This window comes from Bubalus bubalis, chromosome 8, assembly GCF_019923935.1.
Source record: "Bubalus bubalis isolate 160015118507 breed Murrah chromosome 8, NDDB_SH_1, whole genome shotgun sequence".
Classification (NCBI taxonomy): Eukaryota; Metazoa; Chordata; class Mammalia; order Artiodactyla; family Bovidae; genus Bubalus; species Bubalus bubalis.
In genome coordinates, this window is record NC_059164.1 from 56,432,829 (window position 1) to 56,446,405 (window position 13,577).

A 13,577-nucleotide genomic window follows, 5' to 3' on the forward strand; every position below is an offset into this window, starting at 1 on the left:
ATTTTTAAACTTTACATAACTGTATTAGTTTTGCCAAATATCAAAATGAATCCGCCACAGGTATACATGTGTTCCCCATCCTGAACCCTCCTCCCTCCTCCCTCCCCATTCCATCCCTCTGGGTCGTCCCAGTGCACCAGCCCCAAGCATCCAGTATCGTGCATCGAACCTGGACTGGCAACTCATTTCATACATGATATTTTACATGTTTCAATGCCATTCTCCCAAATCTTCCCACCCTCTCCCTCTCCCACAGAGTCCATAAGACTGGTCTATACATCAGTGTCTCTTTTGCTGTCTCGTACACAGGGTTATCGTTACCATCTTTCTAAATTCCATATATATGCGTTAGTATACTGTATTGGTGTTTTTCTTTCTGGCTTACTTCACTCTGTATAATAGGCTCCAGTTTCATCCACCTCATTAGAACTGATTCAAATGTATTCTTTTTAATGGCTGAATAATACTCCATTGTGTATATGTACCACAGCTTTCTTATCCATTCATCTGCTGATGGACATCTAGGTTGCTTCCATGTCCTGGCTATTATAAACAGTGCTGCGATGAACATTGGGGTACTCGTGTCTCTTTCCCTTCTGGTTTCTTATTTGAAAAAATTGTGGCTTGGAAAGATGAAGTAATTTGCCCAAATTCACATGATTGGATTATGATTTGACCTGAGATCTGTTTCCCAGGTTGCGCTAGTAGTAAAGAACCTGCCTGCAAATGCAGGAGACATGAGAGACACAGGTTAAATCCCTGGGTCAGGAAGATCCCCTCTAGTAGGAAATGGCAACTCACTCCAGTATTCTTGCCTGGAAATCCTATGGACAGAGGAACCTGGTGGCCTACAGTCCATGGGGTCACAAATAGTTGGACATGACCGAGCGACTGAGCACGGTTGGATTCACTCACCTTCCTACTGAGTTTCCCTGTTTGGTGACGCTGTCTCTGCAGAGCACTGCCAGCCTCAGCTCCAACAAAGGCAGAAGGAGAGGTGGGTGTAAATGCATGAGGTTTGCAAGTGGAAGGAGTCCTTCTCCAAACTCAGGAAGCTCATAGGAAATTGCATTTCTTATTGATTTCTGGTGGTGTTTTCTCTCTACATCAGTGTAGTACAACATGCCCTTGGAGTTCATTTGCATTTTAATATTTCTGACTTAAAATTTCACCTCTCTTAGTGTCCAGGTGTTCATCAGTCTCCAGTAGACAATTATAATTATCTCTGTCAGAGAAGTGGTTTTAGGTCAAATATCAGTCTACCAGTGTGGACTTTTAAAGTTGGGTTTCTTTGCCAGAACATGATTCACTTTATGTCTAACCCCATTATATTTCTCCCTTTTATTAATTTTGACAGTTTTTCATTCTTTATTTTTGGTTGCCATTTCATTCCTTCTGAGAATTTTTGACTTAAACTGTACATATAAGTTACACAGTTCAAAGATAAATAATTTGATGCTGGAGTTCACATTTGTAAAGATTACTAATTATCTTTTTGTTTGATCTTAAAAAGATATCTTTTAGAAAATAAAAAAGCCAGACACCCAGAGGGAGAAAATATGTGCAAAACATGTATCTGATAAAAGACTTGTACCTATATATATATATAAAATGATATATATACACATGGTCTTCTCTGGTGGCTCAGATGATAAAAAATCTGCCTGCAATGTGGAAGACCTGGGTTTGATCCCTGGGTTGGGAAGAAGCCCTGGAGGAGGGCATGGCAACCCACTCCAGTATTCTTGCTTGGAGAATCCCCATGGACAGAGGAGCCTGGCAGACTACAGTCCATGGGTTCACAAAGAGTCAGACATGACTGAGCGACTAGGCACACACACACACACATACACACACACACACACACACCCCCACACCCTTACAACTCAATAAGAAGACAAACCAATTACAAAATTGGCAGAAAATCTGAGCAGACACTTTAATAAAGGCAAGACTTCCTACTAAGCTCATGAAAAGATGTTTGACATTATCAGTTATTAGGGAAATGCCAATCAAAACCACAATTAAATACCATACTGCATGCTCATTTTAATGGTCATAATCTAAAGGACTAAGAATGCCCAGTGTTGGTTAGGCTCTGGAGAAGCCAAAAACCTTCATATATTGCTAGTGAAAACGTAAAATGATACAATCACTTTGGAAAACAGTTTGGCAGTCCTCAAAATACTAAAAATACACTTTTCATATAACCAAGCAATTCCACTCCTAAGTAACTACTCAAGAGAAATGAAAGCATATATTCACACAAGGACTTGTATGCAGAGACTTACAGCAGCCTTATTCACAATAGCTCAAAACTGGAAACAATCCAAATGCCCCATCAGCTGATGAACAGGTAAATTATGACATACCAATGCAATGAAATGTTGTTTAGCAATAAAAAAATGAACTACTTATAAATGCAACAACATGGATGAACCTCAGAAATATTGTGTTAAATGAAACAAGCCAGACCAAAAAAAAAAAAACTAGTAAAATTTCTTTAAAATGCACATCTCTTAGAGAAGAGAGCAGTATATTCCTGGGGCTTGGATGGGAATGGGAACTGGCCTTCAGATAGGCATGGGTGAACTTATGGGGGTGACAGAATACTCCAAAAATGTATTGTGATGATTCCACAACAGCATAAATTTGCTAAAAATCTTTGAAATGTATACACTTACAGTGGGTGAATTTTATAGTATGTAAATAATACCTCAAGGAAGCTACTAAAAAATATTTCCCTCTAAAATGATTTCCTTTTTTGGGCTAGTGGTTCTCCAATGAGGGTGAATGAGGATTGTGGACAGGGAGGAAGACCAGAGACTAGCATATTAGAATCATCTAAGAATTTTTTTTAACACACATGTATTTGTTCTTCTCTATAGTATAATACTAGAGATCACAGAATATCACCATGTATTATGAGGGGCGGGTAAAGAATCCTCCTGCAATGTAAGAGATACAGGAAACTCAGGTTCGATCCCTGAGTTGGGAAGATCCCCTGGAGAAGGAAATGAATACTCACTCCAGTATTCTAACCTGAAAAAATCCCATGCACAGAGGAGCCTGGCAGACTATAGTTCATACAGTCACAAAGAGTTGGACACAACTGAGTGACTAAGCACACATATATAATTTGCAGTGCTCGTCTAGATGATTCTGATATACGTGATCCACACATCTACCCTTGAGAATCTCCTCTTAATCAGGGTGAGTCCCAGAAGTCTATGTTTTCCATAAGCAAGGCAGGTGACTTTTGTGATCATTTAAGTTTAAGAAACTCTGCCCATGTTGTACAATGCTAAGAACTTTCAGCATTGTGGCAGAGCACAGTGGAATAAATGTTACTCTGGGAAAATCTATTTTCTGACCCTTTTAAAATCACATCTACCCAGATACTGGGAGCAGCCAATACCTAGCAATTTTAATGAATTAAACCAATAATTAAGACTCCCAATTACTCCACTTTTGGTAGGGATTCTGGTTCATTGAAAGGAATCTGTCTGAACTCAGTACCAAAAGGGCCAACCATTTTGTTACGATTATAACTTATTCATATTCATGAAATGGGTTAGCTGTGAGATGTGTGCTTGCATGCTCACTTATGTCCAACACTTTGTAACTCCAGGCTCCTCTCTTCAGGGGATTTTCCAGGCAGGAACACTGGAGTAGGTTGCCATTTCCTAGCTATGAGATAATCTGCTATATTTGTGCCTAGTTGTGGTCTCTTGGGTTGAAAACTCTTGGGTCTCTACTTTCCCTTTTAAAAAGTAATGTCTTTTCCTGTGAAGCATTTTGTCATTCCTGAGTTGATAGAAGTCTCCCATTCTTGGAAGAATGCAGGAAACAGAAAATAGCATTTGCAGTCACCTTCAATGGCTTTATTTTCCTGATTGTCAAGTTTGCCAAAAAATTAGATTGCTAGAGATAATGGCTAAATGTTCCTATTGTTTTTAGAAAAACACAGTTTTGTAGGAGAGAAAACATGGGAACTTCAAAAAAAAAAAAATTAAAGTGCTGTTGCTATCCATCGAGGGGTCACTGCCAGTTCTGTGCATGTCAACAAGGTTCCTGTCTAGTAAACTGCCTGAAATCCCTATCATTTGTTCAGCATTGTGGAGAAAACCTTAAGCATTAATTATCTATTTTTATAATACATTATTTGTTTATAATCTGAAAGGAGGAAGTTAGCTCCCTAATTTTTTTCTAGATTAGGATCCATCGATTACTTTCCTAAATCTGCTTCTAGTGGAATCAAAATTGTTCTCGTTCATCAGTTATTATTTTTTCCCTGATTTAGTTCAGATGCCTTCTGCCTCCTAACATGCATGCTTAGGCTCTGTTTGCAGAATGAGGTTATTGGTATCAGGAGCTCTTGGAGAGATTCATGGAGGAGGGTAGCCTGATCATGTGTGGTCATCTACTAATTTCTTGTGATCTTGTCGTAGGCCCTTTGGGAAGGAACTGTGACTCTGTGTGCCTTTTTACTCTTGGTATCTTAGTGAGACATAGGGAGGCCTTGCATGCTGCAGTCCAGGGGGGTCACAAAGAGTTTGACATGACTTAGCAACTGAACAACAACAAACTCTTAGCATAGTGAGTAGCACAGAGTAGGCACTTAATAAGAATGAAAATGTAAGCTCCACGTGGCCAGGGACCACACCTTCCTTGTTGTGCATTGTATGTGCCCCTTAGCACAGTTACATAGTAGGTGATCAATAAAATATATAATGACTGAATCAGGAATTTAGTGTCAGATTTGTTTGGATCCCTGCTCTTGTATTTTCTGACATTTGTAGTTTGATATACAGTTTGAATTTACAAATAAATTTTGATTTTGTTATCCAAATGTGTGGGCTGATTTCTATGATTGAAAGGTTACATTTTGTATACGATACTGCTTTGTCATTTATTGTTTTTCTCTTACCTCCAAACCTGCCACACAGTTTTAAAATAGTTTTTATAATTAGGATGACTTGAGGTATATTTATTCATTTGGTTGCTATGGGTGAGTGATTAGTGACTTTGTATAAGATGAAATGTATGGGAATTTAAGAATGATTTTAGATGAGTTCATGCATGATCAAACCATAACACATTGTGAGAAGAAAGGTATTTAGAGTGAAGGTCATTAGGCAGTTGAGGTCAGTAATGCCAAAAAAATTTTTACTTGCAGGTACTATGTAGTATATAGAGTGGCAAATATGATTTCAACGGAATCTGAAAGCTTATTTAAAAATATTCTGTTTAGGTACTTCAGCAGCGAATCAGGTATGCCTACTATTTAAGCAGTAATTTTCTCAGGAGCAATGTTTTGAACCTTAAATGACTTGCATGGTTACTGGAAGAATGAGGTTACTGATAAAAATTATTCCTTTTTTGCTTGGGATATCACATTATTATTGTTTTAAGGGAAATTTTCTCAGAGAAAGCAGATGCTCGGTGCTTATTAGTATGGTAGTTTTAAATATTTAAGATGTGAACAAAAGACCAGATCATCCCAATGATTCTTTATAGAAAAGGAAATGCGTTAACTTTACCAAAATGTGAATGCCATAGCACTTTAAACATTTTATTTAATATAACTTGACATAGAAGTGTAATGCTCATTTCTTCCTTTGTGTATAGCTTTAGTATTTTAATGATAGAAGTCCCAAAGAGGGTTTTATTATTATAAATTAAAGGTGTTATTCACAATTCAGGTAGGACAGGACTGTACTGAGACTTTTGCTTTGAGCCTCTGAAAATAATGGCCCCTAATCTGCAAGAGAGCTTTATTTTTCCCCTGTGCTTGGGCAGAGTCTGCATACCCTCAATAGATACACCTCCCACATAATTTTCATGGCAAATAGAAGGGGAAAAAATGGAAGCAGTGACATTTTGTTTTCTTAGGCTCCAAAATCATTGCAGATGGTGACTGCAGCCATGGAATTAAAAGATAATTGCTACTTGGAAGGAAAGCTATGGCAAACTTAAACAACTATTAAAAAGCAAAGACATCTCTTTACCGACAAAAATCCAAATAGTCAAAGCTGTGGTTTTTCCAGATGTCATGTACAGTTCTGAGAGTTGGCCCATAAAGAAAGCTGAATGCTGAAGAATGGATGCTTTTGAAAAGTGCTGGAGAAGACTCTTGAGAGTCCCTTGGACAGCAAAGAGATCAGTCAATCCTAAAGGAAGTCAACCCTGAATATTCATTGGAAGGACTGATGCTAAAGCTGAAGCTCCAATACTTTGGCCACCTGTTGTGAAGGGTCGACTCATTGGAAAAGACCCTGATGCTGGGAAAGATTGAAGGCAGGAGGAGAAGGGGCAGCAGAGGATGACATGGTTGGATGGCATCACTAATTCAATGGAATGAGTTTGAGCAAACTCCAGGAGATGGTGAAGGACAGTGAAACCTGACATGCCGCAGTCCATGGGGTCACAGAGTCAGACATGACTTAGTGGCTTATCAGCAACAACAGCAACAGTAGAAAAATATTCGTCCTGAGTTGTACAGGAGATGGCGGCAGTGCTTGGGTCAGCAGTGGAATTGTGAGCCTGAGAAGGGAAAGGGCAGTGGCTTTCGGGCCTTACTTGTATTTAATATGTCCCTTCACATAATTTGCACTAGTTCCAACTTTATCTCTGCTTCCCTTTTGTAACTAGTTGTATAATAAAAGTCTTTTTTCCTTTCAACATTAAAAAAAACAACACAATTCTCAAACCTAAAAGGCAACATAATTTCTCTTCTTGGTCAATAATAACCTAAGTGCCTTTCTTTATTTTAGTATCTTCTCAAAGACTTGGAGAAACAATAAAAAAATATATAGGAATATAGAATGACAGCCCTGGAAAGAATGTTAGAAATTGAATCCGACCCCTTACTATTTTTTTTGGCTGCTCTGGATCTTAGTCGCCATATGTGGGATTTTAGTTGCAGCATGTGGGATCTACTTTTCAGATCATGGAACAGTGTGAAGTATTGTTTCATGAGAGTTTTTAAATGATTTTATACTGTATATCTATCTGTCTTTATATCTCGTGCACTTAGCATTGGTGTTTAGCAGGCAATAAATAAATGTTTACTGAATTAAACATTAGCATATTAAAGTTTGTATATATATGAAACTGAATTTCTTATAGTTTCTTAAATAACTTACATTTTATTTCGCTCTGAGGTCTTCATGCACACTGCTGCTTTTGCCCAAAGTGCCCAGGTCTTACCTCGGATGTCTCTTCCTTTGGGACACATTTCTTAATCATTTTCTAATGGATGCACTTCCTTGCCCCAGGCACATTGGCTCTTTTCAGTGCTATTTTCCCTTGGAAATACTTGTCTAAAGGCAATCTTCCCTGGCACTTTGTAACTCCTTGAGAGCAAGGACTGTGTCTGCTTTTCATTTGTGTATCTCTAGCATCCAGCCCATGACCTTGTACTTATTAGAGTTTTGAGGAATTGAATTATGAGCACGTTTTTAGTACTTTGGAATGTAATCCAAGGAAATGATAAAATAGCAGTGTTTGAATAGGTCACAACTACCTCAACACTTTTCTCATGTCTTCTCCTCTCCCCAATCCTTGCCCATCCATTTTCATTTCTGTCTGTTTAACCTCCAAAATGCATATGTGAAGTTTGCACATTTTGATCCATTTCCATCACCACCACCGCCACCAACACTACAATCCATCCTACCATCATCTCTTGCCCTAGCCCACTAGAATAATCTGGTCTTCCTGTATTTATCTAGTCCCAGTCAAGAAATAGAACGGACTGAAATTATAGCCGATCACATAGTATGAATCAGTTTTATTTTGAGAAACTGGTAAACAAACTGGCCATTTATCTTCCCCAGCCAGGAGGTTCTTAATCTGTTGGACTGTGTTTAGCTCCATTTTGGTCTTGTAGGGTAGCATCTCTTGATCTCTCACTATTTTGTTTTTCATTGCATAAGACCGTTAAAGGATTGCATTGGCCCTAGAAAGTCTGAAAATTAACCAAGTGGTTACAGGGCTAAGTGAGGGTTGATAATTATCTGTACTGAATTCACATGCAGTGTGATATTTTTTCTTGATTTCTCATATATTTCATGGTTATATTAGGATAAATTTGGCTGCCATAACATAGGCCCCATAACATTGGTTTAAACATGATGGAAAGTGATTTATCTCTTAAATAACAACTTGAACATAAGCAACACAGGGCAGTTACAGTGCTTCCATGGTGCTGGAGACCTAGGATCCTTCTGTTTTATTGCTTTGCCATCTTTAACTTGAAATGGCTACTCCTGTTCCTACACACACCATCACAAGTATCACAACATGGCAACAAAAGGGAGGGCGTAATTCTTCTAAGGCACAGTGTTTCTGCTTATATGCCGTTCATCAGTCCTAGTCATATGGTCATACTTAGCTTCAAGGGAGGCCGGGCAGCCATGTGATTCCCCAAAACCTCTATTACGGCAGAAGAGGACAGGTATCAGGGCTTAAGGAGCATCTGCACCACAGTCAGCAACAGAAAAGGATTTACTTTTGGAATGCTTATTTTTTTTCTAACATTGCTTTGTGAGGAGAAGTTTTCTATTGAAATTATTAAGCTACTTGACCTGTGGGAAAGAATTCACCTGAGTTATTGTATTTGACTTTGGGATTTTAAGTCAGATATATTTCAGTGGTTATAGGGATGAGTATTGGAGAAGGAAATGGCAACCCACTCCAGTACTCTTGCCTGGAAAATCCCATGGACGGAGGAGCTTGGTAGACTGCAGTTCATGGGGTCGCGAAGAGTTGGACGTGACTGAGGGACTTCACTTTCACTTTTCACTTTCATGCATTGGAGAAGGAAATGGCAACCCACTCCAGTATTCTTACCTGGAGAATCCTGGGGACAGAGGAGCTTGGTGGGCTGCCGTCTATGGGGTCGCACAGAATTGAATACGACTGAAGTGACTTAGCAGCAGCAGCAGCAGGGATGAGCATGAAAAATATTGAGATGAGGTTGCTTTTTCTTAACTCTTCTTTTTCTTTTTTTTTTTTTATAATTAATATATATATATATATTTATTTTTGTCCATTATTTAATCATAGTGGAAAAGCATCTTATATTGATATTTTCCTTGGATGTGAGTCACAATTTTTTTTTTTTTAACTTTACAATATTGTATTGGTTTTGCCACACATCAACATGAATCTGCCACGGGTGTACATGTGTTCCCCATCCTGAACCCCCTGCCCACCTCCCTCCCCATACCATCCCCCTGGGTTTTTCTTGCACTGTGTTTTATGTTTTCTTTTTTTACCTTTCTTGGGGCTAATCTCATATTTATTTTTGTTGTGCTTTTAGGCATGGCGCAGTCCCAAGGCTGGGTGAGAAGGTACTTCAAGGCCTTTTGTAAAGGCTTCTTTGTGGCGGTACCTGTGGCAGTGACTTTCTTGGATCGAGTTGCCTGTGTGGCAAGAGTGGAAGGAGCATCGATGCAGGTAAAACTGATACGACTCCTTTCTTTGAAATACACGTTTGGTTGTTTCTCAAGCACTAGAAATGAGATTTCTGTATATTGTCTCCATGCTAGAAACTGAAAGGTTTTTGAAAGGCCTTGAACGAAATTTTAACGTTACTAGATGTCTTTATAAGGTCTTCTAATGCAGTCGTATTATAAGCAATGGTGAATAAAAATAATTCTCTGATAGTTCTCTATATCTATAGTTTATCACCCCCCGCCCCCTTAGGAATGATAAATTGAGATTATAAAGAAATTTTACAAAATAATATCACTTTCTGTGGCTGTGGCCTGAGATTTTAAGTTTTTTTTTTTTTTTTCAATTATCCATATATGACTGAGATCACATTTATGAGTTCAGTTGCCGGATGAATTTGTCTCCAATTCAGTTACCTGATTGTTTTACACTCTCACACATGCACTCACACATTTATGCACACACAGAATTCTGATAGGTGGAAAAGTCTACAGCACTGATTTCAGATATTCTAGTGTGTTCTTTAAGCATGTTGCTGATTAAGAAGATGAAATGCCATTTACATTGGAAGAATTTTGGAGTGGAGATTTCCAAAAGTTATACGCAAGTAGTCTCCAGTAAATCAGAGAAAACTTGATTATTCTAATGCTGATGTCTGAAACCTAGCTGTTTCAGTAAGTTTATCAACTAAGAAGAATTTGCATTTTGTAATATAATTTGTTTTCTTCCATTATTTTGTGTATTAAGTTTATGCATTATACTAAATATTTCTATAAAACAAATAAAATGAATGTATAAACTTCTAAGAGTTTAAAATGATACAGAGAGTAACCAGCTTACTTTCCCCCCCTTTTTTAGTCTTTAAACTAGGTGAGGGCATAGACATCAGCTTTGAAGAGTTAGAATGAAATTGCTTTGTTAAAATTGTAACTATTGTGCTGAGAATCAGGTCTCTTCCTGAGTTCAGGTGCTTAGTGAGATCCTGAGAGAATGCTTTTGGGGTGAAACTAGGGTTCTAAAGCATGGCTGCCTGAATATTTACTTACTGACTTGTGCTTCCATCATTTGAGAATGACGGGGGCCTTCTCTTGGGTTGGGGCTTCCGAGTTAAACCCTGTCTCTCATGTTCACTCTAGAGTGGGTCACCAGCTCCAAGCGAACTGGTCACTTACTTTGAATGCAGAAATATTGTAGTGCATGGGTACAGCAAACAAAGGAGAGGGATTTCTAAGTGTATGGCTTTATTCCTAAATGCAGTTTAATACATTTAACAGGGATGGGTTTTACATTTTCTTCCTCTTTAATGTTAAATTCCTAGCAGCCTCATCTTAGACCCAATTCTTTGGGGAAATTAAACCTTCTTTGTTGAGCTTTTGTTTTTTTTTTTTTTTTTTTTTTGAGATGCTGGCATGATCTCAGTTTTATTTTTATTTTTTTTAAATTTTATTTTATTTTTAAACTTTACATAACTGTATATTTGTTGAGCTTTTGAATCAGATTCCTCATTTGAGATTAAAACTGCCTTCTCCACAGCCATCCAAATTCCTTTTAGACCCTTTCATCCCTTTGAACCCATCAACAGGTGTTATTTTTTGATAACAAATAATCACACAAATAATGACTTTTTTCCAGTTTTGTTAGAGCTGTCTTGTTACACAACCCTCACTATCCTGAGATGGAATTTTTCCAGAACACAAAACCTCATAATCTTGGATCTCATGATATTTCAGAGAATCATATGGCAATCATAGTATTGCAATCCTCATGCCTTTAGCCCAGTATATACCGTGTTCATGACTTGTGCTCAGAGGGAAAAAAACACAAGGATCTAGCCATTTTATGAAAACACAAAGCTTATCCCCAGTGAAGAAGACAATGAAGAAAGTCTTGAATATGCCAGATCTTGTCTTTTAAAGCCTTTAGATGACAAGATCTGTCATTTAAATGCCAGATCTGTTGATTAAATAGTAAGTTTATTGCAGGTACATTAGAATTTCTTACAGTATTCCTGGACCACTACCCCAAGAATCAGATTTGTTACCTTGTAGTTTGTTTGGTAGGATTTCCTTAGCTGTTGGTTAGAGAACAGTCTGAATTGACTTTGATCTACAGGGAAATTGATTGGAAGGCTTATGAGTACGTTGGTGGAAGGCAGGAATGTGGCAGTCGTCAGGGACAACTGGAACCAGGGACTTGAATGCTGCCAGGATGCTCAGTCTTTTCTGTTTCAACATCTGCTTCTGTCTGCATCTTGGCTTAGTTCTCTCAGACCAGCTTTCGTCTCGACTCAGGGCACATGGCTGCTGGCAGCTCTCATGCCTTTAGATGCCCAATTTCTTTACCGTCTGAGCAAGATTTATCCTTATGCCTTAATTTAACTTTGAAAAATCTTGAAGAAGGACTGTGATTGACTCAGCTTGGACCATATGCCCTGATCCATGCAAATACAGATCAACTTTGACCAGAAGGTTAGGGTGCCATGATTGGCCTACCTTTGGACAGGTACACACCCCTAGCCTGTGGCTAGGAGGAATGAGAAAGCAACAACATATATTTGAATCACATTTTTCCTGTGGGCTTTCAAGGTGAGGTAGTGGTGATACTTCCCAGAAGAGGAGGTGTTATTTTTGGAATAAAAGGGTAAAGGATATTCTGGGAAGAAAGGAAAAAATAATGTATGTTTATTATGGTTTTGTCTATAAGAATTTTAGATTACTTTTGAAGATAATAGATAATTTGTTTACACTTTCATTAGATTTCACTGAATCATACTAAAATTATTTCGGACTAGAAAATGCAGTAATGAGATATCATTATTAATTAATTCAGCATATTTGAAGATATTTTTGCTATGCTGCAGCTTTGATGAACTGAACATATTTAGGCCATGGGGTTCAGAATTTTTGACAAAAAATTCAAAAAAATTCTTGTCTTCAAATTTCTCTAATGATGCAAGTACTAAATAGTTGGCAGGGTGTGTGGTACTCTCTGGAAATCCCTGAGCTTCCTGCAAGGCACACACCTGCTTTTATTGACTCTGAGGCCTGAAAATTATTCCTGGATTATTGCAGTTGGTTGATTTGTTGTGAACAGAAGGAGTATTCTGGATGCGTGGTGATGTCTTGTTATACCAAGGCTTAAAAATGTGAAAGGAAGAGAGATAAAACAATAGGCAAGAAAGAAAAATATGTGGAGAAGAAGAGGAAGGAAAATAACATAGATCAGTTGGGTGACAGAGAAAATGAAACAGCTGAGACACTGAGCAGGAGACGAGAGTGGCACAAAGGATCAGTGATGAACAGAGAGAAAACTGCTCCAGTGAAGGAGCTTGTGGCTCCTTTTGTGAAACCTTCCTTGGAATTGTACCCTTGAATGCTGACCCATCTCTGCTGCATATTTGTGCATCACACCATGAGATTTGTCACCCAGCCATCCGTTCTCAATCTCAGTATTCATTGAAGGAATCTGTGTGCCATTTTGAGGGAACTCCTATTGGAATAGGTTATCAGTCTTCATTGGAAGGACCGATGCTGACACTGAAGCTCCAACACTTTGGCTACCTGATGTGAAGAGCTGACTCATTAGAAAAGACCCTGACGCTGGCAAAGATTGAGAGCAGGAGAAGGGGGCAACAGAGGATGAGAGGTTGGATGGCATCACCGACTCAATGGACATGAATTTGAGCAAACTCCAGGTGACAATGAAGGTCAGGAGAGCCTGGCATGCTGTAGTCCATGGGGTCGCAAAGTGTCAGACCTGACTTAGTGACCGAACAACAACCAGTCTTGAGCGTCATTCATTGCATAGTACCTGAGTGCTCCTGTGTATTCAGGTAGAAAAACCATATGTAGTCATTTCTTTCATTTCAACTATATGAATAATTTTGTGACTCAGGGGGCATTTGCACATTTGCAGGTACGGATAATCATAAAGGCACTGCTAACTATGAGTTGGAATAGGGAATCATTTATCAAATGGCTGGTATGTGCAAAACTGCTCTTGAGGTATGGGAGTCAAGATACAGATTCTGTATTCAAGGTCATCTTGCTATAGCAGAGGTTTAAGAATTATTAATCCTAGATTATTGCTGTATCTTCAGATGAGATTTGATATAG

The 13,577-nt window shown here is 38.5% G+C and overlaps 1 protein-coding gene across 13 annotated transcripts in view; it reads left to right on the forward strand.

Moving 5' to 3' along the window:
• The window catches only part of IMMP2L (inner mitochondrial membrane peptidase subunit 2), a 965,664-nt gene that overhangs the window by 35,565 nt on the left and 916,522 nt on the right, over positions 1-13,577 (forward strand). For all 13 annotated transcript variants that reach the window (XM_044947172.2, XM_044947171.2, XM_044947176.2 and 10 more), the window contains exon 3: positions 9,329-9,465. In XM_044947172.2, coding sequence (XP_044803107.2) covers positions 9,329-9,465 — 137 coding nt within the window. The remainder of the gene's footprint in view (positions 1-9,328; positions 9,466-13,577) is intronic.